This window comes from Theropithecus gelada, chromosome 2, assembly GCF_003255815.1.
Source record: "Theropithecus gelada isolate Dixy chromosome 2, Tgel_1.0, whole genome shotgun sequence".
In the NCBI taxonomy this organism is placed as follows: Eukaryota; Metazoa; Chordata; class Mammalia; order Primates; family Cercopithecidae; genus Theropithecus; species Theropithecus gelada.
In genome coordinates, this window is record NC_037669.1 from 103,634,343 (window position 1) to 103,660,732 (window position 26,390).

A 26,390-nucleotide genomic window follows, 5' to 3' on the forward strand; every position below is an offset into this window, starting at 1 on the left:
GTTCCTCTTGTTGGTGTTTCATGGGCAGCACAACTGGCCCTTTTTATCTCAGTTGTAGATCCTTGAAGGTCAGTTCACTTTGGGGTAGCTGGAGTTGTGTTTACAGAGTCAGCCCTCACGTTGAGAGGGCGCCTGTATTAGCCCCTTTTCATGCTGCTGATAAAGACATACCTGAGACTGGGCAATTTACAGGGAAAGGTTTTCTTGGACTCACAGTTAGTTCCACATGGCTGGGGAAGCCTCACAATCATGGCGGAAGGCAAGGAAGGGCAAGTCCCACCTTACATGGATGGCAGCAGGCAAAGAGAGAATGAGGAAGACGCAAAAGCAGAAGCCCCTGATGTAACCATCAGATCTCGTGAGACTTATTCACTACCATGAGAACAGTATGGGGGAAACTGCCCCCATGATTCAATTGTCTCCCACCGGGTCTCTCCCACAATATATGGGAATTATGGGAGTACAATTCAAGATGAGATTTGGGTGGGGACATAGAGCCAAACTGTATCAGCTCCCGAGGTGTGGCCCATCCTGGGGGCCTCTATGAGGCCTACAGGAATCACTGCAGGCCCGACGCTGACTCTGTTCTGCACTGTTGGTGTAGAGGAGACTGGGAATTAGACCTAAGAATAAAGGCTCCGTCATTTCTAAGACTCTCGGGAACCATACTTATAAACTGTAATACTAGAATCAGTCATCTTTAGTAAAGTTTCGGTGAAGGCTGAGGGCTCTCTGAACCCATCTTAACTAACACTCTGTTGTCCTTTTCCTGTTGCAGGACAGCAAGGCCTATGTGACCATTCTCTAAAATATTTAAGCTCGAGAATCACAGAGCGGAAGCTGCAAGGCTCCTGGCTGCCTGCCAGCCGAGGGAATCTGGAGAAACCATTCCTGGGGCCGCGTGGCCCCGTCGTGCCCTTGTTCTGCCCTCGGAATGGCCTTCACTCGGCACATCCTGAGAACAGCCCGCTGAAGCCCAGGGTCGTGACCGTGGTGAAGCTGGGTGGGCAGCGCCCCCGAAAGATCACCCTGCTCCTCAACAGGCGATCAGTGCAGACATTCGAGCAGCTCTTAGCTGACATCTCAGAAGCCTTGGGCTCTCCCAGATGGAAGAATGACCGTGTGAGGAAACTGTTTAACCTCAAGGGCAGGGAAATCAGGAGCGTCTCTGATTTCTTCAGGGAAGGGGATGCTTTCATAGCTATGGGCAAAGAACCACTGACACTGAAGAGCATTCAGGTGGCTGTAGAAGAATTGTACCCCAACAAAGCCCGGGCCCTGACACTGGCCCAGCACAGCCGTATCCCTTCTCCAAGGCTGAGGAGCAGGCTGTTTAGCAAGGCTCTGAAAGGAGACCACCGCTGTGGGGAGACCGAGACCCCCAAAAGCTGCAGTGAGGTTGCAGGATGCAAGGCAGCCATGAGGCACCAGGGGAAGATCCCCGAAGAGCTTTCATTAGATGACAGAGCAAGGACCCAGAAGAAGTGGGGGAGGGGGAAACGGGAGCCGGAACCCAGTAGCAAGCTGCCCAGGGAAGCCACTCTAGAAGAGAGGCACGCAAGGGGAGAGAAGCACCTCGGGGTGGAGATTGAAAAGACCTCGGGTGAAATTATCAGATGTGAGAAGTGCAAGAGAGAGAGGGAGCTTCAGCAGAGCCTGGAGCGCGAGAGGCTTTCTCTGGGGACCAGTGAGCTGGATATGGGGAAGGGCCCAATGTATGAGGTGGAGAAGCTGGTGAGGACCAGAAGCTGCAGGAGGTCTCCCGAGGCAAATCCTGCAGGTGGGGAGGAAGGGTGGAAGGGTGACAGCCACAGGAGCAGCACCAGGAATCCCACTCAAGAGCTGAGGAGACCCAGCAAGAGCACGGACAAGAAAGAGGACAGAGGCCCAGAGGATCAAGAAAGCCATGCTCAGGGAGCAGCCAAGGCCAAGAAGGAACTTGCGGAAGTTCTTCCTGTCACAGAGGAAGGGCTGAGGGAGGTAAAGAAAGACACCAGGCCCATGAGCAGGAGCAAGCATGGTGGCTGGCTCCTGAGAGAGCACCAGGCGGGCTTTGAGAAGCTCCCTAGGACCCGAGGAGAAGAGAAGGAGGCAGAGAAGGAGAAAAAGCCATGTATGTCTGGAGGCAGAAAGACGACTCTCAGAGATGACCAACCTGCAAAGCTAGAAAAGGAGCCCAAGACGAGGCCAGAAGAGAACAAGCCGGAGCGGCCCAGCGGTCGGAAGCCGCGACCCATGGGCATCATTGCTGCCAATGTGGAGAAGCATTATGAGACTGGCCGCGTCATTGGGGACGGGAACTTTGCTGTCGTGAAGGAGTGCAGGCACCGCGAGACCAGGCAGGCCTATGCGATGAAGATCATTGACAAGTCCAGACTCAAGGGCAAGGAGGACATGGTGGACAGTGAGATCTTGATCATCCAGAGCCTCTCTCACCCCAACATCGTGAAATTGCATGAAGTCTACGAAACAGACATGGAAATCTACCTGATCCTGGAGTACGTGCAGGGAGGAGACCTTTTTGACGCCATCATAGAAAGTGTGAAGTTCCCGGAGCCCGATGCGGCCCTCATGATCATGGACTTATGCAAGGCCCTTGTCCACATGCACGACAAGAGCATTGTCCACCGGGACCTCAAGCCGGAAAACCTTTTGGTAAGCCTTGACTTTGGATGATATGGGAGAGGGTGTTTTTAGAATATGGGATAAAATTGGTATCAATTGCTTTATACTCTGTCACCTTTACACACTAGAACTTTACTTTTATGTTATTACAACATACTGTTCCAGTATTTAAAGCTATGGTTATAGGTCATAAGTTGCTGAGATAAATTAGTTTTGATTAACTTATGGAAAAAGAAACCTTCCAATTTAAATAAAATGGAAAATGTCTCCTCATCTCTGGGAGAAAAATGTTTGTCTTGATAATGACCACGTGAACTTAATTTCTTGGTACTTATGTACTGGGATGCCTACTGGTGGCAGCTTCCACTTGAGGCTTTGTGCGCATCATCCACCCTCCCACTGAGATGCCACTTTTGTCTTTTTGAAGATAATTGCTTTGCTGAGCAGCTCAAAAGGTGCAGTGCTGTAAGGGTCTGTGTAAAGAGTGCTGATGAGGCTGGCTCTGGAGTCAGATAACTTGGGTTTGAATCCTGGCTTTCTTAGTTGCTTGCTCTAAGATAAGCCCTTTATCTTGCTGGACCTTAGTTTCATCATTTTGTAAAAGAGAAACGGTAATAGTGCCTATTTTGGAAGATTGCCTGCAGTTTGAGTATGGGAAAAAGAAAAACAGCCCCTGACAGCTGGGAGCTGGCCTGACACTCTTATCTCAGCTATGCCATTCTGTTGAGCGTAAGCAATTTCACAGATCACAACATCAGATAAGGCCACTCTGTGACCATAATGGATCAAGACAAAAGCAAAACCCCTTTATGCTGATGTCCAAAAGCAGATAAAAATAAGAATATTGTCCAAACCACAAATAAGGTCACATGTCCCCTTTGTGGCTGCTGTGAGTGACTGAGTGCATTGCTTCATCCTTCCTACCTTCATGTAAGAATTATTAAGATACCTGATTATAGAATTACCCCCACGTGCTGACACTATCCAGCCCAGAGCAAAACCCTGCTTTCACGAATCCTCCCCCAAATCATCTAACACAGCCCACATATTGTCATGAGTCCTTTAAACACTCTCTTACTTTGATTCCCAAATCCCAATCGTGTGTGTTCTCGCTTATTGCAATGAGTCGGTATATTAATGTGTTTGAGTACAAGTGTGTGCCAGGAGGTCTTTGTCATGATGACACTGTCACCCTCTGGCATGTTCACCCCCTTTCTTCTTTATAGCCCTGATCACCACTTGATAGAGTCTATATTTACCTTTCTGTCTCCCTCCTCTTATTGGAGAGAAAGTTCTAAGACACAATGGACTTTGTTTCATTCAGATTGTGCTCTCAAACCCAGAACAGTTCTGTCACTTGGTCGACATTTAATACGTATTAGTTGTATGAATGCCTAAAGGCCATACCATGCTGCCTGGGAAGCAGCAAGAACTCCATCAGTGGCAGAGACTATCACTATTATGACATTAAAAACAACCCTGATATCAAGGTGAATCTCATGAGTAAGCATTCAAAGTCACATCACTGCGGATAAAGCAATAGTGAATGGACACAGTGATTTTGATGGGCCATATTTTGGCGAGGAGCTGGGAAGGTCCCCTGGGGGGAAGGGATTTATGCTATTTTCTTTAGTTTCCATGGCTTTAGACTCAGCCTGGAGACACCATCCCAGTGCATTCGCCTGTCTGTAAATTGCTCTCACAAGCAGGTGAAACACTGAGTGAGTCAAACTAATTATCTGGTGAAATTAGGTCTACGTTGACCACTAAGTCGAGCAACCTTGTTTTTGTGTTTTTGTAACTCATAGAATTACAGAAGCAATTTGACTGGTTGGATGAGTGGTCTGAATTACTCTCTTTGAACAATTTCATTTTTTGCATTAGCTGGATGTCCTTGTCCTTTCTTTACTCGCTTTTTGATTGTTCCTGTCTTTTGGGTCTGAGCCCCAATATCTTCTATGTGCAATGTACTGTATGCTCTTTATTATGGACACTTTGGAACTGCAACAGAGCAGTGTTCTTTAACAACTCTCTGCTTCTTTCACTGAATAGCCTAAGCAGGAGAGATCCCTTTCGAGGCCTAAGGAGGTCCCCTGAGCTGAACATTTCAGACATGTGCCTACTATAGCATTGTAACAGTTAAACAAGTTCTCAGCTATGTGGAATGAGATCACTGTCTTTTGGAGAGAGTTAGCTTAGTTTGCATTTTCTAACAAGATCCTGGCACCAGTCAGTTGAGTCGACCCATCTCTTGGGCAATAGAAGCTCTCATTTATGTGGAGGGGTTTATCAGCTCTTTTTGAGATGGAGAAAGTCAGCACTGTTATAGATCACATGGAGGGTGGTTGGAGGAAGTAGGAAAACAGCAAGGAATATGTTTAATATGGACAAGCTACTTGCCTCTGGGTAGTTCTTCATCGTTTAAATGCCAGTACGTGCATGTTTTAGTGCTCGGGGGCAGGCAATGGAATTGTGTATGTTTTAGTGCTCGGGGGCAGGCAATGGAATTGTGTGTGTGTGTGTGTGTGTGTGTGTGTGTGTGTGTGTGTGTGAGAGAGAGAGAGAGAGAGAAGGCAGACTACAAAGTGGTGTAATTTTTTTCATTCTAAATGCATGAGTTTTTGTTTATCGGAATTGATCCCAATTGATATGTAGACCCTTTCTTTTTTCTGATTTTGAAGAAAGCCTATATACATATATTTCAAATAAAAAAATCTTTTTTGTGGTGTTATGGCTTCTTCAGAAACTGTAGAAAGCTACATATTTGAGCCATCTTATGTGGAATAGGTTAATATATTTGTTTTCCTGTGGATAATTTGTCAGCTTGCATTTATCAAAATGGACAGGTTTGGCACATTTATAAAACATGTTTATCCTTTTTCTGGGTGAGTAAAGTTTAACATATTGTTATGTCAGAAGTCTAAATGCTATCTGATGTCAGCGCTTTTTGGTTTTTGAGAAAGAGATAGAGATAATGTTGGATTGACAGTTGACTCATCTGGGTTTAGCAAGGTGTCATCTCTAAAGCTGCTGATATAATTACATTGCAAATTTGTTTGGCCTTCTAAGATTTAAAATACTAATAAATATCACATTGGTGACTACTGTCCATAAGTTGGTGTTCTTCAATTGCCTTTAATTTAGTGTTTTGCACTTGTGTTGAGCTTTATATTGTCAAACTAATTGTTTCTGCCTTTAATGGATGGCTGCTGTGTCTGCTAAGACCTGTCTTTGTTAAGCTTTGGGAAGTGATTACGTCAGAACTAACTTTTGATTACACGGCTGATTGCAAGTGTTGCTGCTTTTAGAGACTATCTATATGTGCTAAAAGCTCCTCATGAATATAGCAAGCTTATCATGTTTTAATCAACAGAAATATTTATATCTGATAATTGGGCCCTAGAGTAAAACTTTAGGCCTACGTTACTGAGTTTATCTATTTCTACTGATCACATTTCCTGATAAGATGATGGTGTTCTTCTTCCCTTAGGGTTATTTAGACTCCTGAGATCTTACAAAAGAAGTTTTAATTATAAGAATTTCCAGCTTGCAGAAATACCAGTGTTAATTGCTGCTTCTGCCAGTGTGTGCTCCTAGGAGGAGTTGGAATATGCTGGGTGGTGTTGGCTGGGCTCTGTGGAAGGAAGTGGGGAAGCAAACAGGAGCTGGAATAGTGATGATGATTAGACCAGCTCACACACACGGTGGAAGGGCACAGGCCAGGTTATTTATAGCTGATGGCTGAGAGATTGTATTCAGCAAAGAAAGCTGGGTGAGCGGGATGGGGAAAGAGACTGAGGAGGTGTCAGACATGAGCATTGAGCACGGTCATTTGAGCAAATTTCTTCCAGATTAAGGGGAAGAGAAGGATGTGTTCCTGCCTGGAAATAGAGTGGAAGGGAATGAGTAGGGTGGGCATGCTGCTACACCTCCACTAGCATATAGGGTGCTCATGTCTCTAATTCTGCTACTGCCCCCAGACTAGCTGGTATAGCCCTGGAGTGCTGGGAGCAGAGATCCCCGAAATCCAGGAGAGATGGTGGTGGGGATAGTGGGAACAGGTCTCAGCTTGGTCAAGGACAAAGGTTGTACCCTCTTTCTGGTCTCCTGCTGGTTCTAGGAAGAAACAGGCTTGTCTATATATTTACTGGTGAATGTGACTAGGACAGGGCAGTGACTGGTGTCCCTAAAGGTGGCAGGGAAAATCTAGAAGGATAAAAAGTAGCCAACCCCACTTCCCGCTCATTCTCCCTTTACAATGAACCTGTTCAATCATTTTCTTGGTCTGAATTCTGTAAGTTCTTTTTCCCTTCTACTCTGATATATAAGAAGGACTCACTGATTATTGCTGTGGTAGTCACTGGTTCTGCAATGCATAATTCTCCTTGATCAGCAAGATTTCTCTTCTACCAGCTTCAGTTTCAATCTCCTTTCCCTTAGCTTCTCATAAATAGTCCAAGTATTCATGAATGCATTTATACCCCAATCACATTTAAAAAAAACTAGCAACAACTGTGAAGTATACTTAAGCTCTACTTAATAAAATAAAGAGATATTAATTTCAGTAATAACATGAAATTGCCAAAGAAAAAGTACAGTGACACAAGTCTTTAGGTCATTGGCCCATTTTGATTGGTCATTGAGAATACTGTTACATAAGAGATTGAACTCGAGAGAACTGCGGGGTATATTCTTGTCAGAAATCATTGCAGTTATGACTGTAGGTTTACATTGGTAAGACAGACTCTCAGTATCCATTTCAGCAATTTCCAGGACAATAATAGTATCTGTACACTCAGTGAACTTATGTATTTCCAGGGTTTGGCCACATAGGCAGAGGTTACAGGAAATTTCTCATAGTCTTCAAAATTCTAGGTACTGGGTCATCTTGAGGATTGAGGTTTTCTTTCCTCTGTAAGTTCCTTTTGAAACATCCACCTGAAAGGATAGGTGTCTAGTAAGTTACTGTCTGCAGTAAGTTATCAACACAAAGACAATTTTAAAGTATGATTCCTATTTATCAACTGGGTGGATATCTTCTAAAACTGTGACCTCATTTCATCAAGGAGGCCTGAAGATCTGGTCATTTGGTAAAGGAAAATAACAGCACCTTCCTTTAGTCCACTTAATCCGTGTGTTCATGTATGTTATCACCTCTCTAAAAGAGTATATTCTTGTGAGTCATTTGAGGATCTAAGATTAAGTTTCTTAAACCTCTTTAAGGGCATTTGGAAAATGGTCTTAAGCTGAGGAAACAACTCAGTAAATCTCTTCAAGTTTCTGAGATCTAAGGTCTAGTTGTCTAATTGCAACGGAAACCCTCAGGTTCTGGTTCATCTTCTTGTGGAAGTCGCACATGTTAGGGGTTATGTGAGGGGAGGGAGAAAAGAAGGAGTGAGGAGTCCGCTGCCATGGTCCCAGCAAGAGATGATGGTGGCTTGGTCTTGGGGACTGCAGTACAGATGGGGAGAAGTGGTCATCCTAAGGGTAAAGACAAGACTTGTGAGTGGATTGAATGCGGTGGATGAGGAAAGAGAAGACTCAAGGGTGACAGATGTTTCTGACCTGAAGCTGGATCAGTCGCAGCCCCATTTTTCTAATGGAGGAGGGTGGTTTCTGTGTAGTTATGAGGATGAGAGTCTGACTGAGTTAGGATAGAATGGAAGGTGGAATACTGTAGACAGTGTGTAGAGATGCCTCTTTCAAGGGTGTGTGCGTGTGTGTGTGTGTGTGTGTGTGCACTCATGTAGGAGATCATAGATATGGGACAGTTGCTAAAGAGGGATGCAGAGAAAATAAGGGTTGTGTTTTTTTGAAGTTGAGAGATATGACAGCATCTTTATGTGATGATGGAGCCATTCTCTGAGTTGGGGAACTGTGAGAGAGAAGCAAGGTCGAGGGTTTCCAGCATGTTGAATTTGAGATGATCATCTGATTGGATGACTAGGTGGTGAAGTAAAGTGTGCTGTGAAATATGAGGCTATCAAGTTCAGGAAACACCTACAGTCCAAAGTCCTTCATCAGCTGGGCTGGCCACCTCTGACCAGACACTGGGTTAAAAAGATGTATGAGGGATGTATGAGAGGGGATTTATTCGGGGACTTGGCTCACATGATTATGGAGACTGAGACTCCTATGTCTCACAGTGACTTCTATGCTCAGAGCTGCCATTAGCTTCCCTTCACATTCACATTCAGAATACAAGCCAAGGTCATTTCCATGGCCTGGAAGGTCTTATATGATGTGGACTCCGTCTTCCTCTCAAAGCCACTCTCCAGCCACCCAGCTCCTCACTCGCCCTGCTCCTGCCACTGCTTGCTACATCAAATCATGCATGTCCATCAGCCTTCGCATTTACTGTTTCTTCTACCTGAAAACTTGCTCCTCACATCTTAATATGGCTCACCCCTGCCTTCGTTCAGATGTTACTTCCTCAGTGAGTCCTTCCTTAACCACTTTATTAAAAAAAAAAAAAAAACCCTGCCACTGTCTGTGCCAGCATTGCCAGTAGAATTTTCTGTGATGATGGAGATACAGATTTCCTGTATCTCCACAGCCCAATGTGGTGGCCTGTAGCCACATGGGCAGTTCCTCCTGTCTAAGGAACTGCATTTTAAGTTTCATGTAAAAATCAATAGCCATGTGTACTTAGTGGATACTGTACTAGACAACGCAGCCCTTATCCCACTTTTACTTTTTCAAAACGCTTATCACTGCCTGACATTACATATTTATTTGAATATTGTTCATTAATAGAAAGGAGGCTTCATAAGAAAAATAACTTTATCTGCTTCATTCACTACTTTATTCTTAATATTGCAAACACTGCCTAGCAGATGGTAGGTGTGTAAATATTTGTTGAATGAACATGGGATTTTAATTAAGTAGAAATAAGCGGATGCAATAAACAGACACCAAAAGCATTTTGTGAGCATGCCATGTGACAAGTCCCAGGGAAGACTTTTTCCTCACTGATTTTTTTTTTCAGTCATACTTTTGTATTATGGTATGTTTATGTGTTTGTGTATATATCTATATATAGATATATACACATATATACACATATATATGTAGACAGTGTGTATAGACACCTCTTTCAAGGGGGTGTGTGTGTGTGCGCACGCACGAAGGGGATCATAGATATGGAACAGTAGCTAAAGAGAGATGTAGAGAAAATAAGGGTTGTATTTTTTTGTGTGTAGATATATACACAAGGGTGTTATTTTTTTGTGTGTATGTGTATATATATATATACACACACACACATAAAAGTGTTATTTATGGTGTATGTATATATATTTTGAGACAGTCTCACTCTGTCACCCAGGCTGGAGTGCAGGGGTGTGATCTCAACTCACTGCAACCTCCGCCTTCCAGACTCCTCCCACCTTAGCCTCCCAAGTAGCTGGGACCACAGGTATGAGCCACCACACCTGGCTAATATTTTGGTATTTTTTGTAGAGATGAGGTTTCGCCATGTTGCCTAGGCTCACTTCAAACTCCTGGACTCAAGTGATCCACCTGCCTTGGCCTTCCAAAGTGCTGGAATTACAGGACTGAGCCACTGCACCCAGCCTGTATTATGGTATATTTTGCTGTCGTTGAAATATAAACGGATTTTAGGTATTGGCATTTTAATGTGAATTGGTTTCTAAGATCATTTCATTCTTCACAGCCAGTTGAAAATGGACCTTGGAGGGAAAAAGTACGAGAAACCATGATGGATCAAGTAAGAAGGTGGCAAAGATAAATTAACTTTATCCATGTCTTAATCCTTAAGGGAGCCACTTGTTGTTTGGGCTGGACTCTGCTGCCATCTTCTGTTCAGAGATGAGAATTGCAAGATCACATTTAAATTGAGGTATCGTTGAAGGAGAGGGCAAATTGTTGAGAAAAAGATTCTTCTTGAAACTTTGAGATATCCAGATGTTATCTGAATGCCTATGTAAATAATGTAGATCACTTGGATTCCAAGCATGACACTTTGATGTGGCTGGAAAAGGGTGAGAGATGCAGGCAGATAACAGTCATTACAGTGTCATGTAAAGTAATCTCTTACACACTTTCAGTTAGAGAACAACCGAAAATGAGCCCCCAGCAGGAACATGGCCTAGAGCAGCAAGTTTAGGTAGGCTGCAAAATAGATACAGGGAGATGTAGGGTGAGGGCAAAGTGAGATGTATTCAAAGGGGGCTTTTGTGCGCCCCCACCACACAACCCAGGAAAGCCCTGAAAGGTTTTCTCAGGCAGGGACATTGAAGTGCGTCATTTGATGGGGTCTTTGGCTGTCTTGATGACCACCTGAGTGCCTGGTCAACCGAGAGTCCTGAGGTCCTCTGCTCTGATCAAATCACACCTGCTGTGTGGCATTTGGTGCTGGACATTCTTGGTTAAGAAAGGCATCAATGACATGGGGGCCATCCAGAACTTTACCGTGTACACAGATCTCTCTGAGGTTGTGAGGAAATGCAGTTTCTGGTTCAGGGGCTCTGGGGCAGCTGAGAGCTGTAACAAGCTCACAGGAGATGCTGATGGTGCTGGTCCAGGGTCCAGGGGCTGCACTGGGAAAAGGGATGAGTGAGGGAGGGTGACCAGGACACCAGGTCCTGTAAGGATTCACTAGAGTATCCTTGGTTGTTGTATTAGCCAGAGTTCTCTAGAGAGACAGAACCAATAGGATTTGTGTTTATAGGGATGTATGAGAGGGGATTTATTCGGGGACTTGGCTCACATGATTAAGGAGACTGAGAAGTCCCATGACTGGCTGTCCACAAGCTGGAGACCCTGGGATACCAGTAGCATGGCTCAGTCTAAGTCTGAAGGCCTGAGAACCCAGGGGTTACTGGTATAAGTCTTGGAGCCCAAAGGCTAGAAAGCCTACAGTTCTGATGTCCCAGGAGGAGGGGGAGAAGGGGGTACAGAGAGAGAGAGAGACAGAGACACCAATTGCCTTTTCCCTACTTTTGTTCTATCCAAGCCCCAGCTGGCTGGATGCTGCTCTCATCCATATTGAGGGCAGATCTTCTGCACTTGGTCCACCTGGACTCACACGCCAATCTCCTCTGGAAATACCTAACAGACACTGCCCCGACCCCGACCCCCAATCAATGATGCTTTACCAGTACTAGGTATTCCTTAATCCAGTCAAGTTGTCATCTAAAATTAATCATCACAGAGGCTAGCTTGGAGAAGCCAAAGGCAAGCTGGGGATCACGGTACTTGCTTCCCATCTTTGGAGGGATGTGTTCTTATTCAGCATCACCGGAGAGCGCAGATTTAGAAAACAGGAGTGGGAAAGGAATTCTGAATCAACATAGGGGTGAATCTCCTCACAAGCTAAGTGTGCCATAAATGGGATGAACTACAGCATGGAGTTGTGGAGTCTTTTCCATTTTGAGATTTCATTCAGACATGAACGATAGTCTGGTGGGAGGATGTTTGAGACACGTTTTTTGCTTGGGTGGAGGTTTGGGTTTGATGGTATCAGATGTCCCACAGATTCTGGGAAGAATTATTCTAGGACAACATCACTCATTTAATTTCAAGGTTTAAGATAGGAACTGTTCTGAAGCCAAATATGTGAGGTGCTTGTTGCAAAAATAAGCCAAAAAACTTGCAGACAGTGTGCGACCTTAAAAGTAATTAAGCTGCTTAGGTAGAGGAAATAAATGACAACACTGAAGAATATTAAATAACTCTTGACAGTAGAAGCTGGAGACAGAAGAACTAAAGACATCGGGCCACCTGGGGCCACTTTCTGGAAGGGACAAGTGGCACCACTGATCTTAACCGCCCCCCCAGTTCTGCTTATGCAATTGTTGATACTCAGGGAATGATCCTGAGATTGAAAGAGAAAAGCTATAGCGGGAAGAAACCAGAAGAGGCGTAATATATCTCACATAGATCCATATCATACTCTAAAAACAGATTTGGCATTTTGAAAATATATCATTCAGTCTCTGGATAGTTAACATAATAACTTTTCAAAGTAAAATGTGAGTTTCCAAAACGTTTAATCTGCTACAAGCTCTGTGGAGCCAGGTTTTGGAATTGGAGGCTTCCACGAGGAAGGTAATATTTCATTTATTTCACAATAGGAACACACTTGTTACTCTGGTGTATTAAGTCAGCTGAAAGCTTTATTTAATTTATTTATTTTTAAAACTAATTTGTTTATTTTTAAGACAGAGCTTCATCCTTTCACCCAGGCTAGAGTGCAGTGGCTCGACCTCAGCTCACTGCAACCTCCATCTCCGGGGTTCAAGTGATTCTTCTGAGTCAGCCTCCATAGTAGCTGGGATTACAGGTGCCCACCACCATGCCCAGCTAATTTCTTTTTGTATTTTTAGTAGAGATGGGGTTTCACCACGTTGGCCAGGCTGGTCTCAAACTCCTGACCTCAAGTGATCCACCTGCCTAAGCCTCCCAAAGTACTGGGATTACATGAGCCACCATGCCCGGCCAGTCAGCCAAATGCTTTTAATGCTGCTAATTTATAAATATTTGTGAAAGACATATTTTTCCAGCAGTCACCCAGCAACTATGATTAATGCATATGATCCATCTGGTCATTCTAGGTATCACATTATTTTGTTTTCCTTCCCTTCCAAACAAGGTTTTCTTAAATTATTCTGGTAATTACCCTGTTGTCTCCTTTTGGGCTATGTCAGTTTCTATATGCAGACCAAGCAGAATTTCATTTTAGTTCTAAATTTATGACTTTCCATTTGGTGAGGTTAATTATGGAGACATTGATTAGATTGTCTGGTGGTGACTCGGGCTCAGTAATTAAGACACATGCTGCTTATGGAGATGTAAGCTCACTGACAGAAACCAAAGCAAGTGTGGAGAATTTATTCTGGTCTGGAGAGACAGGGGAAAGGCGGCTCCACCCTGCCATTCTAGGTGTTGCCCATGGCTGTGATGGGTCCCAGGGAGAGGCAGAGTTCCCCTACTGCCCACCTGTCCAGGCACTGGTAGGAGCCTTTGCCCCAGTTCCAGGAGAGATGTGAGGGCATATGCCTGCAGACAAGTTGATAGTGTCTCCTATAGCTGTGGTGGCACTAATGAGTCTCTTGCTTGGATAAGATTGCCCAAATTCTAGTAAGTTTTCACACAGTGGTCTAACTAACTGCTTAGTTCACCTTCGTCTGAGCAATCAGCTTCTACCACGAGAAACAGGGCAGTTACCCTTGGACCTTATGTGTGCAGGTACCAGATAGTCTGGAAGGATGCTGGAGTATTGAATTGTGTCTGATTGTTTAACCTTCCCTCAAACTGGAAAACTTCTTTCAGGCAGGGGCACTGATGCATCTTTTACTTGCTGCGAGATATGCTGGGTTTGCGCCCTCATGTTTAGTTTTTTTCCTGTGAAATTTAGTTTTATTTTCCAGCATAGTGACCTGAATACTTGCCACACTTACCTCTTGAGATTAGTTTCTTTTAGGTTAAGGTCCAGCTTTTCCTAACAGTCATAATCTTATATCAAATCACTTGTTGGGGAAGGAGGACAGAACATACTAACTTGGCAATGGGAATTGGCTTACCAGAGATGAGAAAGTCAGTCACCTGGACTTGTTTGAAGGAATGAGACAGGTGGGATAAGTTTTGAAGGGGAAAAAGGAGGGAGCATTTCAGATTCTGTATTCATTCAGAGTGAAGGTGAGTGTGCCTTTTCTCTATTTTAAAAATTGACCAATTCTACCCTTTTCTAAAACCTGGTGGAAGTCAAACTGGGCCTTTTGGTCACTCTAGAGCTAATACTTTGCTAGGCAGATTGCAGACATTGAATGAAACTCATGACATAAGCCTATTTGCTGGAAACTGTCACTCCCATTCTTCCCTCTTTTATTTTGAGACAGGGTCTTGCTCTGTTGCTGAGGCTGGAGTGCAGTGGTATAATCATGGCACACTGCAGCCTCAACTTCCCAGGCTCAAGTGATCCTCCTATCTCAGCCTTCCACGTAGCTGGGACCACATGCATACATCACCACGCCTGGCTAATACTTTTACTATTTGTAGAGATGGGGTCTCCTCGTGTTGCCCAAGCTGGTCTTGAACTCCTGGACTCAAGTGATCCTTCCACCTTGGCCTCCCAAAGAGCTGGGATTACAAGTGTGAGCCACTGCACCTACCCCACCCCCATTTTTTTTTTAAACAAATGAGAAAACAGAGACTCAGATGAGTAAAGAAATTTGTCCAAGGCCATTCAGCTGCAAGTCTTGGAGTTGGAATTGCTCAAAGACTCCTGGCCTGTTTGATTCTTAATCCCTCACCTCGCCCAATGAGGGCCTGTATTTAACATCTCTCTCCTGCTTATTGGTCTACTTCTTCATTTTTTGTAATTTTTAATTTTTGTGGGTATTAGTCTGTTTTTATGCTGCTAATAAAGAGATACCTGAGACTGGGAAGAAAAAGAGGTTTAATGGACTTATGGTTCCACATGGCTGGGGAAGCCTTCCCACAATCATGGTGGAAGGCAAGGAGGAGCAAGTCACATCTTACATGGATGGCAGCAGGCAAATAGAAAGCTTGTGCAGGGAAACTTCCATTTTTAAAACTGTCAGATCTCATAAGACTGATTCACTATCATGAGAACAGTACAGGAAAGACCTGCCCCCATGATTCAATTACCTCCTACTGGGTTCCTCCCACAACATGTGGGAATCGTGGGAGTTATAATTTAAGATGAGATTTGGGTGGGGACACAGTCAAACCATATTCCACTGTGGCCCCTCCCAAATCTCATGTCCTCACATTTCAGAACCAATCATGTCTCAACTGTTCCCCAAAGTCTTAACTCATTTCAGCATTAACTTAAGAGTGCACAGTCCAAAGTCTCACCCAAGACAAGTAAAGTCCCTTCCACCTATGAGCCTGTAGAATCAAAAGCAACTTAGTTACTTCCTAGATACAGTTGGGGTACAGGTATTGAGTAAATACAGCCATTTCAACTGGGAGAAATTTGCCAAAACAAAGGTGCTACAGGCCCCATGCAAGTCTGAAATCTAGCAGGGCAGTCAAATCATAAAGCTCCAAAATGATCTCTTTTGACTCTGGGTCTCACATCCAGGTCATGCTAATTAATGCAAGAGGTGGATTCCCATGGTCTTGGGCAGCTCCACTTCTGTGGTTTTGCAGAGTACAGCCTCTCTCCTGGCTTCTTTCACAGGCTGGCATTGAGAGTCTGTGGCTTTTCCGGGCGCATGGTACAAGCTGTCATTGGTCTACCATTCTGAGATCTGGAGACAGTGGCCCTCTTCTCAAGATTCCATTAGGTAGTGCCCCAGTAAGGACTCTGTTTGGGGGATCCGACCCCACATTTCCCTTCTGCACTGCCCTAGCAGAGGGTTTCCATGAGAGCCCCACCCCTGCAGCAAACTTTTGCCTGGACATCCAGGCATTTCCATACATCCTCTGAAATCCAGGCAGAGGTTCCCAAACCCCAATTCTTGACTTCCGTGCACTGGCAGGCTCACCAACACATGGAAGTGACCAAGACTTGCATCCTCTGAAGCCACAACCTGAGCTTTATGTTCGCCCCTTTCAGCCATGGCTGGAGTGGCTGGGATGCAGGGCACCGAGTCCCTAGGCTGCTCACAGCATGGGGATCCTGGGGCCAGCCCACAAAACCACTTTTTACTTGTAGGTCTCTGGGCCTGTGATAGGATGGGGTGCTATGAAGACCTCTGACATGCCCTGGAGACATTTTCCTCATTGTCTTGGGGATTAACATTCAGGTCCTCATTACTTAGGCAAATTTGTGCAGCCAGCTTTAATTTATCCTCAGAAAATGGGATTTTCTTTTTCTATTGCATTGTCAGGCTGCAAATTTTCCAAACTTTTATGCTCTGTTTCCCTTATAAAACTGAATGACTTTAACAGCACCCAAGTCACCTCTTGAATGCTTTACTGCTTAGAAATTTCCACCAGATATCCTAAATCATCTCTCTCAAGTTCAAAGTTCCATAAATCTCTAGAGCAGGGGCAAAATGCCACCAGTCTCTTTGCTAAAATGTAACAAGAGTCACCTTTGCTCCAGTTCCCAACAGGTTCCTGATTTCCATCTGAGACCACCTCAGTCTGGACTTTATTGTCCATATCACTATCAGCATTTTGGGCAAAGCCATTCAACAAGCCTCTAGGAAGTTACAAACTTTCCCACATTTTTCTATCTTCTGAGCCCTCCAAACTGTTCCAATCTCTGCCTGTTACCCAGTTCCAAAGTCACTTTCATATTTTTGGGTATCTTTTCAGCAGTGCCCCACTCTACTGGTGCCAGTTTACTGTATTAGTCCGTTTTCATGATGCTGATAAAGTTGTACCCGAGACCAGGAAGAAAAAGAGGTTTAATGGACTTATGGTTCCACATGGTAGGGAGGCCTTCCTACAATAATGGTGGAAGGCAAGGAGGAGCAAGTTATGTCTTACATGGATGGCATCAGGCAAAGAGAGAGCTTGTGCAGGCAAACTCCCATTTTTAAAACTGTCAGATCTCGGGAGACCGATTCGCTCTCATGAGAACAGCATGGGAAAGACCCACACCCGTGATTCAGTTACTTCCCACCGGGTTCCCCCAACAACATGTGGGAATTGTGGGAGTTACAATTCAAGATGAGATTTGGGTGGGGACACAGCCAAACCGTATCAAGGTACATGCTAGGTGCATGTATTTTTGGAGTACATGAGATGTTTTGATACAGGCATGCAATGCATAATCATTACATCATGGAGAATGGGGTATTCATCCTCTCAAGCATTTATCCTTGTGTGATTACTTTTGCACCAACCTAATACAAACAATCCAGTTATACCCTTTTATTTATTTTAAAATGTACAATTAAATTATCATTGACTCTAGTCACCCTGTTTTGCTATCCAATAATAGGTCTTATTCATTCTTTCTAACTATTCTTTTTGTACCAATTAACCATCCCCACCTCCCCCCATCCCTGCCCCATACTTCTTCATTTTCATTCCCAGTCTTTTTCCTTTCTTTTTCACGTCTGCCCAGCCTTTGCATTGCCCAGAGCCATTTTCTAATGCTCATGAAAGCTAGACTGTGCTCAAAGTATCCTTGATCCTTGTTCTTTTTTTTTTTTTTTTTTTGAGACGGAGTCTCGCGCTGTCACCCAGGCTGGAGTGCAGTGGCCGGATCTCAGCTCACTGCAAGCTCCGCCTCCCGGGTTCAGGCCATTCTCCTGCCTCCGCCTCCCGAGTAGCTGGGACTACAGGCGTCTGCCACCCCGGCCGGCTAGTTTTTTGTATTTTTTAGTAGAGACGGGGTTTCACCGTGTTAACCAGGATGGTCTCGATCTCCTGACCTCGTGATCCGCCCGTCTCGGCCTCCCAAAGTGCTGGGATTACAGGCTTGAGCCACCGTGCCCGGCCTCCTTGATCCTTGTTCTAACTCAGTGCTGCCTAATAGCCCTTTCTGCAACAGTGGAAGTGTGTCTATCTGTGTTTCCCAATACAGTAGCCACAAGCCACAAGTGGCTTTTGAGTACTTGAAATGTGCCTAATGCAGCTGAGAAGCTAAATTTTTAATTTAATTTTAATCAATAAATTTAAGTAGCCACTTTTGACAATATGGTGCTACCATATTGGGCGGCATAGTAAATCTAACTCATTGGTTCTCTAATTGAAAATGTGAGCCCTTGTCATTGAGGTCAAGTTAGCTTTGTCAGTGTTGGGCTAAGCTGTAATCCCACATAGGTTTATCGTTTGCTTATCTTGACCTTGCAAGCCTGTTGTTTCATTAGTATCTCTTCTTTGTTCTAATCACAATTTTGGTGGTGGTTTGGGGATTTTGGTTTCTTACAGGTTCAACGAAATGAGGACAAATCTACTACCTTGAAATTGGCTGATTTTGGACTTGCAAAGCATGTGGTGAGACCTATATTTACTGTGTGTGGGACCCCGACTTATGTAGCTCCCGAAATTCTTTCTGAGAAAGGTAAGTGTTACACATAGATCGTGGGACTCTAGTTCCCTTACTAACAAATGTTTCATTTGTAATATTTACTAGTTTTCAATATGGAATAAATCTCAGAGAATTGATGCTTAGGCTTGGATTTGGACTTCAATGAAAATATTTGAAGTAGGCTTGATCAAAGCATGAGAGCTTTCTCCTCATCAGGGCTGCCCTTGTTACAGTGAATGGATCAGTGTGTGTGTGTGTGTGTGTGTATGTGTGTATGTGTGTGTGTTTGTGTGTGTATGTGTGTGTTTAGTGTGTTTAGGCAGGACAGTGAGATGAAAGATGATGGAGAATTGGATGGGGAACTCAAGCAAGCAAGACCATTTGGGCTACTGACCCAAGGCTGTCTCTAACAGGAGAGAATTGAAGCAGTCCTTATGGTACTCGGTTTAAACATTTCTTCACCAACCTTCCATTTAAAGGAAAAGGGGATCCCATTTTCCTCCATGAACTCTATGAATATTTATTACCTACTTGTATATTATGCAAGGATCCAATGAGTTGTTTTAGTGACATACTTTCTAAAACATTTAAAAAGGAAATAATAGTTATGATATGGCTCTAACTATATGAATGACTATTTGACTACTGTGGCACTTCAGGAGAAATCAATTTACCCACCGTTGTAAGATGGGAAGACCTTCATCGGGTTGCAGGGTTGGTGACAGGGAGGAGGGATGGACGGATAGTTTCCCAGCAGCAGAACCATCAGGACAATTAAGAAGAGGAGATGGCCAGGCACAGTGGCTCACACCTGTAATCCCAGCACTTTGGGAGGCCAAGGCGGGGTGGATCACGTGAGGTCAGGAATTCAAAACCATCTTGGCCAACACAGTGAAACCCCGTCTCTACTAAAACTACAAAAAAATTAGCTGGGTGTTGTGGTGCATGCTTGTAATCCCAGCTACTCAGGAGGCTGAGGCAGGAGAATGGCTTGAACCTGGGAGGTGGAGGTTGCAGTGAGCCAAGATTGCGCCATCGCACTCCAGCCTGGGCAACAAGAGTGGAACTCCGTGTCAGAAAAAAAAACAAAAAAACAAACAAAAAAAACCACCAAAAGATGAGGAGATGACATGCATGAGGTCAGGTGTTAGAGACACGGAGAAGACTAGCTTCAGTGGACCAGAGAGAAACACAAGTGGTTGGTGTATTAGTCAGGTTTTTGTGTTGCTATAGAAATAACAAAGGCTGGATGATTTATAAAGAAGAGAGGTTTAGTTGGTTCAGGGTTCTGCAGGCTGTACAAGCATGGTGCCAGCCATCTGCTCTGCTTTTGGTAAGGGCTTTAGGAAGCTTACACTCATGGTGGAAAGTGACAGGGAACCGGCATGTTATATGGTGGAACTAGGAGCAAGAGAGAGAGGGAGGGAGGAGATCCCAGACTTCTAAATAACTAGATCCTAAGTGAAGTACCTGAGTGAGAACTCACTTGTCACCAAGGGGATGGTACTAAACCATTCATGAAGGATCTACCCCCATGATCTAATCACTTCCCACAGGCCCCACCTCCAACACTGGGAATCACATTTCAACATGAGATTTGGAGGGAACAAATATCCAAACTATATCAGTTGGGTAGGTTGAGCTTAAATTCTCCACAAATGGGAAGGCTGGGTAGAGGTGTTTAGACTTGGTGTGGCATCGATGAACTGGTTAAGAGAAGAAAAGAAAGCAAATAGGCAACATGAATTCTTGGGAAAATCACATATTGGTGGTAGCACCAGCTAAAACAGGGTGTTGGAAAGGATAGCTCTTTTGGGAGATAGGGGGATGGGGTGAGTTTAGTTTTGAACACACTGACTTTGTAGAGATATCAGGATGGATAGTGGAGTTGTCCACTTGGCAAGGAGGTGAAGCTGTGAGCTGAACATGTGGCTTTGAGACTCCTCAACAGAGAGGTGGTTGATAATGGGCTCCTTGGTAATGCCAGGAATGAGAGTCAAGGACGTATTCTTGAGGAGGCCAACAGCCCAGAGATGAGAGAAGGAAGGAGGGGTCAGTAGAGAAAAGGGTGGGTATCCCAGAGAGGATCTGGAAAGTGCATTGTCACGGAGGCCAAGGGACATTTCTAGATATTGATGAGACCCAGGAAAATCAGTCCCTCTCAACAGTGAACGGTTGAGAACCGAGAAAAGGTCACAAGGGGTCGTTAGTGACTTATTCTCTTAGTGTTTTCCTGCTGATTTGTGTTTTGTCAAACTTACTCTGGGGCTTAATCATGAATATCTAACTTCTAAATTACAACGGTCAAGTGTTTTCTTTTTCTAACTGTAGAAAGTTAGGAAGTGTTTGAAAATGTATATATTGCTCTGATAAGTTTTGGGAGGACAATGTGTAATATGTATTAATAATCTTTATATTGCTTTGTCTATTTCACTGCTGGAAAGTTATTAGGAATATAATCAGATATGTGCACAAATATTTAATAAATGCTCATCAGAAAATTCCTTACAGTTGTAAAAAAATTAGCAAAAACTTAAATTACAACATAGCAATTTATTATGTAAAGGGGATACTAATAGTTGTTAGAAATCATGTTTGTAAAAAATATTTTTTATATTTTTCATAGGAAATTCTTATGTTGGAAATGCCATTATATAATATTAAGTAAATAAAATAGAGTGTAAGTGCAATGTGATCCAAATTTTCTGTAGAAAAGTAAATAAAAGTGTTATTTAGAAAAGAATACATGTCTCCATATGGGTGTGTGCATATGTGTGTGTGTGTGTGTGTGTTGTGTACCAGTGTGTGCACATGTGGGGATACAGCTAGTAAACATCAGTCTTTTAAAAATCATTTAAAAAGCCAGTAAATGATATTTTTGAAGTGAGAGAGAAGGCAATGGATATATAGGAAGCAGAGATTGCTAGTGTAGACTCAGGCTTCTCTAACTATCTCTGGTGAAGGGTGAAGTTTTAAAATTTCCAGGACAGTGTGGACTCACCGTCCTGCTGCATGTGACTAGAACACATCTCATGCCACATGTGACTCACCACATGTGTATGACAACGCCTGAACTGATGTATGTGCTGTTCAACGAGATGTGCCGTTCAATCATGCAACTGAATGTCACAGTCTTGTTAAATTGCCATAAGCATTTCCAAACACTTGCTTTCAAGTGTTTCTGTGCTCATTTTATTACAGACCAGTAATAAGGCATTGCAAAGTGGCAGTGGTCCATGGACCACACTTTGAGTAACGATGGTGTAGAATCCTTATGTATAGGAGTTAGAAGGGAGCTGTGTTTGGAAGTGGCTCTTGGTTGCTGAGAGCTGGGATCGTCTGTAATTTAGATCTATTTAGAACCACAATACTCCATCATTTATTTCGTCACCTTTGACCCTTCCTGGTCTCAGGTTTGTTTGTGTCTCTGCCTCTGTCTGCACAGGTTATGGACTGGAGGTGGACATGTGGGCTGCCGGTGTGATCCTCTATATCCTGCTGTGTGGCTTTCCGCCATTCCGCAGCCCTGAGAGGGACCAGGACGAGCTCTTTAACATCATCCAGCTGGGCCACTTTGAGTTCCTCCCCCCTTACTGGGACAATATCTCTGATGGTGAGATTTGGGGCTTCCTCACACAGCAGAGGAGGGGATGGATTTTTCAGGTCAGATGTGTAGAGGACCCACCACTGTGCCCGGTGCAGAGTTGGACTGTCACCATGTCATGTCTCATCCTTTACTTCCTCAGTAGCTTCATGTAGGTTTGTGTAGCACTCTGAAAACCTGGAGATTTTAGTGAAAAAATTTAGTACTTTGAGATTTAGTGAAAAAGCCTAACCACCAGTTACAGTCACCAAGTACTTTTCCTTAAGGTAATTCAAGAACCTTAGAACTGAAAAATATCAGAAACATTATAACTCTCCTTTGGAAAGAGAAAGGCCATCTTATATACAGAAGTGTTTGTGAATGGAACAGACTGAAAATGCTTCTTTTACACGTGCATAGCCAAGGGTCCTATAGCAGCACACTTGGAGCACAGGGGCTCTGCAATGAAGATCTTAGTTCTATTTTTTAGTGACCTGGAGCATGCATGGTCCTCCCTGCTTTTGGCCCTTTGTTCCATTTGATTCCAAATGAAATCCTTCCCCTTGTCTCTACGGATTTGTCTGTACTACTCACAGTCCTTGTAAAACTGAGAACTAGATAATTGGGGATTTTGAGTCTTTCGCTTAAAAAGTAGAATAGGAGGCTGGGTGTGGTGGCTCATACCTATAATCCCAGCACTTTGGGAGGCCTAGGTGGGAGGATTGCTTGAGGCCCGGAGTTCGAGACCAGGCTGCGCAACTAGTGAGACCCCTTCTCTACAAAAAATAAAGCAAATTAACCAGGCATGGTCCCAGCTGCTCTGGAGGCTGAGATAGGAGGATCACTTAAGCCCAGGAGTTTGAGGCTGCAGTGAGCTATGATTGTGCCACCACACTCCAGCCTGGGTGATAGAGATCCTGGTTCAAAATAAAAATAAAAATAAAGTAGAATAAGAATGATAACATTTTGTTTTTCAATTTTCCCTAAACATGCTGTTTAATTTTAGTTATTGAACTGCCTCCATCCCTAGCCTCTATTTCCTCACTGGGATTGGAAGATGAGGAAAGGGAAAATCTTCATTTTTCCCCCTCTAAATAAGGTAGGGAGAGGGTGGCTTGTCACAGTAGATGAGGATCTTGAGCTGACAAGGCAGTGGCAACTGGGAATTGAGGGACTAAAAATCATTTTAGAAAGTTCTGTGCAGCATTCCTTAGATTTGGGCATGGGTGGCCCTCGTCCTGGGGCCTGCGCTAGTCACATCCTTCTCTACAGAGTGAGGAGAGTATAGGGCTTAGGGGATGTGCCCCCAGAGCCCAGGTCCCCTCTTCTAGGTCACTTCCTTAAGACCCATGAATTCCCTGTCCAAATGGCCCAAGCCCACATCCAAGGTTTGTGAGACCTCTTTCCAGCCTCTTCCCACTATGCCATAAAGTGGCCGAGGAGTGGCTGTTTGGAGCGGGTAGACAGAGCTTGGACATGTTGGCTGGGGTGTCTGGTTGTCCACACTTGTACACAAGAGTCTGAGGATTCTCAACTTCAATCTGGCCTTCCAGCCTCTGAGTGAGTCATTTGAGGACCCTGAGAGAGTGGTTCTGGCAGTGGTGGGGCTGGGGCTTTTTGTGGGCAGAATTTTCCCAGCTTGAATTGGGTGGTGTAGGAGGAATCTGGGCCTTCTGTGCTCAGGAGGTGGCTGGACATCGGTGTACAGGAGCGGTGATTGGTGGGTGAGCGGCTGGTCTTGAGTAAAAGACAGCCTTCAATAAAGGCAAAGAACAACAACGAAAAAAGTGGATGTTTTCTTCTTGTGCATTCTTGAGTGATTGAAAGAGCAGGCTCCATGAGCCAGGCTGGGAGAGCTGGCAAGCCAGGGGGAAATCTCTTCTGCTTTCTGCCTGCTGCTGTGCCCACCAGTTGGCCGCTCATTTCTCTAAAATTAATCCAGTCATGGTCTTGGGCAGAAAATAAAATTAATTTTGAATTTGCACTATTTACTTTTTAGATTTCTTTACGCGGTTTTCAGTTTTGTCAATGTGAAGACATATGTATTGACTTGGGAAGATTGAACATATTTTATTTAACAATGTGTTAGTTTTGATTTGGAATCTTAAAGTATGTAGATGTATAGCATGTGGTTTCCATTTGTTCCTTTGTCCTGAGTGCCTGGGATGTTAAGAGTGGGCCTGGCCCCATGATTCTAGATAAATGAATGAACGTCCTCTCGAGCTGTGCTGTCCAACATGGTAGCCCCCTCTCTGCTGCCACACATGGCTATTTAAATGCAAATGTAAATTAACTCAAAGTAAATCATATAAATATTCACTTCCTCAGTTTCACAAGCCAGATTTCAAATGCTCAATAATCACAGGTGGATAGTGCAGATAGAGAATGTTCCTGCCTTCTATTGGATGGTGCTGCTCTAGAATATGAAGGAGTCTTTCAGCCAGCCATGGTGCTGACGTGAATGTTTGTGTTCTTATTTCATGTGTGGGGAAGAAAAATTCAGATCCACTTGCATTCATCACATTTTTCCCTTCTCTCATTCCAACAGCTGCCAAAGATCTGGTGAGCCGGTTGCTGGTGGTAGACCCCAAAAAGCGCTACACAGCTCATCAGGTTCTTCAGCACCCCTGGATTGAAACGGCTGGCAAGACCAATACAGTGAAACGACAGAAGCAGGTGTCCCCAAGCAGTGAGGGTCACTTCCGGAGCCAGCACAAGAGGGTTGCGGAGCAGGTATCGTAGTCACCGCCTCGGGAATCTGTTCAGCCCCCAGTTCTGCTCAAGGACAGAAAAAAGGATGGAAGTTTGAGAGAAAAACAATGAAAGAGGCTTCTTCACATAATTGGCGAATCAGAGGGAGAGACACTCAGTGTATTTTAAAGCATATTAAAAAAATTAAGTAAATGTTAAATGTCAACATATTTTTAGATTTGTATATTTAAAGCCTTTAATACATTTTTGGGGGATAAGCATTGTCATCAGTGAGGAATTTTGGTAATAATGATGTGTTTTGCTTCCTCTTTGTAACCAAGTTTATTCTGTACTACAGGAGTGGTGCTTACCAGGGTCTAAACTCCCCCTGTGAGATTAATAAGGTGCATTGTGGTCTTTCTGTGTTAATAAAATGTGCTCTGAATAACAGAAGTGGGCCTGTATTCCAATTACTTCTTTGTGCTGGTGATGACGGCCAGGGAATGAATGATCTCCAGAGGCTGATATGACTACATATAGATGTGAAGGACACTTGATTAGTTGACAAGACCTGTTTGTTTAGGATGTACTACTCTTGGTCTCTAGCATTTCAGTCTTACCAAAAATCAGTTTGGTGCAGTCTGAGACATGGAAAGAAAAAACCAAACTATTGAATCATTCTTGCTCCTGCAATACCATTATACTGCTTTTCAGCCCAATTATCCCTGAGCCTGAGTCATTTCTATGTGAAGTCAGGCACTCAGGCTGTGACTGTGTTAACATTTTCAGATCACGAGGGAGCTTAGTACATTAATATGTCAGAAATGCAGTAAATGGATTACACAGGGACTTGAAGGAGCTCAGAGTTCAAGCACATTCCTACCTGCAGGGCATACACCCAGGACACATTCCAGATTTCTGTGCTGAAATATTAGTCTTTGCAGATGACTCTGGGAGTATGTGTGGGCTGACAGCAAAACATATCCTAATATTTCCCAAATTTACCTTCCTAGATTATGAATGACCTGGTCAGTAGGCCACAAATCCAGTCAAGAGTGTGGCTTTCTCACTTCTACCTTCCCTAACAGTTTTGGAGCCATCTGGGTGGAGGGGTGTATTAGTTAGGAAAACAGGGACAGTACTAGAGAATTCAACATAAGGAATTGCTTAATCAGGTTTTGGAAAATGGAAAAAGCACAAAAGAGGCTCTGGTATAATTTAGAGATAGTAACTGCAGGAAGTGGCTCCCATTCTTAGGTGGAGAACCAAGGGAAGAAGTTGGGGTTATTAGAACCTAAGAGATTGAAGGAGAAATTCCTTGTAGTGGACACTGTAGTATGCCACTTAGGTCCTCCAAGACTGAAGGGAATAAGCTGCTTGGGGTGCTGCTGGATGATGGCCCTCAGCTTTCAACCCTGTACAGGAATTACCCTCCACTGGAAGAGACACCTTTCAGCTCCCTCCTGAAGCAGGCCATATCAAATGACTAGTCCATGTAGGGTATGGCGGCTCAGCTCCTTTGTCCCAAATAGGGACAATACTGAAGGGCCATCCAACTACTGACCTGCT

General features: G+C 44.0%; 1 protein-coding gene across 1 annotated transcript; it reads left to right on the forward strand.

The window, feature by feature from the left end:
• Window positions 1-4: 4 nt before the first annotated feature.
• Window positions 5-25,269, forward strand: DCLK3 (doublecortin like kinase 3). The gene is made up of 5 exons (XM_025377060.1): window positions 5-68; window positions 779-2,655; window positions 18,448-18,580; window positions 21,993-22,160; window positions 24,679-25,269. The coding sequence occupies exons 2-5, from the start codon at window positions 1,204-1,206 to the stop codon at window positions 24,870-24,872; spliced, it is 1,947 nt and encodes a 648-aa protein (XP_025232845.1). The 5' UTR covers window positions 5-68; window positions 779-1,203; the 3' UTR covers window positions 24,873-25,269.
• The last annotated feature ends 1,121 nt before the right edge of the window (window positions 25,270-26,390 follow it).

What these genes read in the sequence shown, in the direction of transcription:
- DCLK3 (XM_025377060.1), top strand. Translation starts at nt 1,204, where the DNA reads ATGGGCAAAGAACCACTGACACTGAAGAGCATTCAGGTGGCTGTAGAA. An exon ending in CGAAATTCTTTCTGAGAAAG is followed by an intron (nt 18,581 to 21,992) that starts GTAAGTGTTACA and finishes CTGTCTGCACAG; the next exon opens with GTTATGGACTGGAGGTGGAC. An exon ending in CTGGGACAATATCTCTGATG is followed by an intron (nt 22,161 to 24,678) that starts GTGAGATTTGGG and finishes TCATTCCAACAG; the next exon opens with CTGCCAAAGATCTGGTGAGC.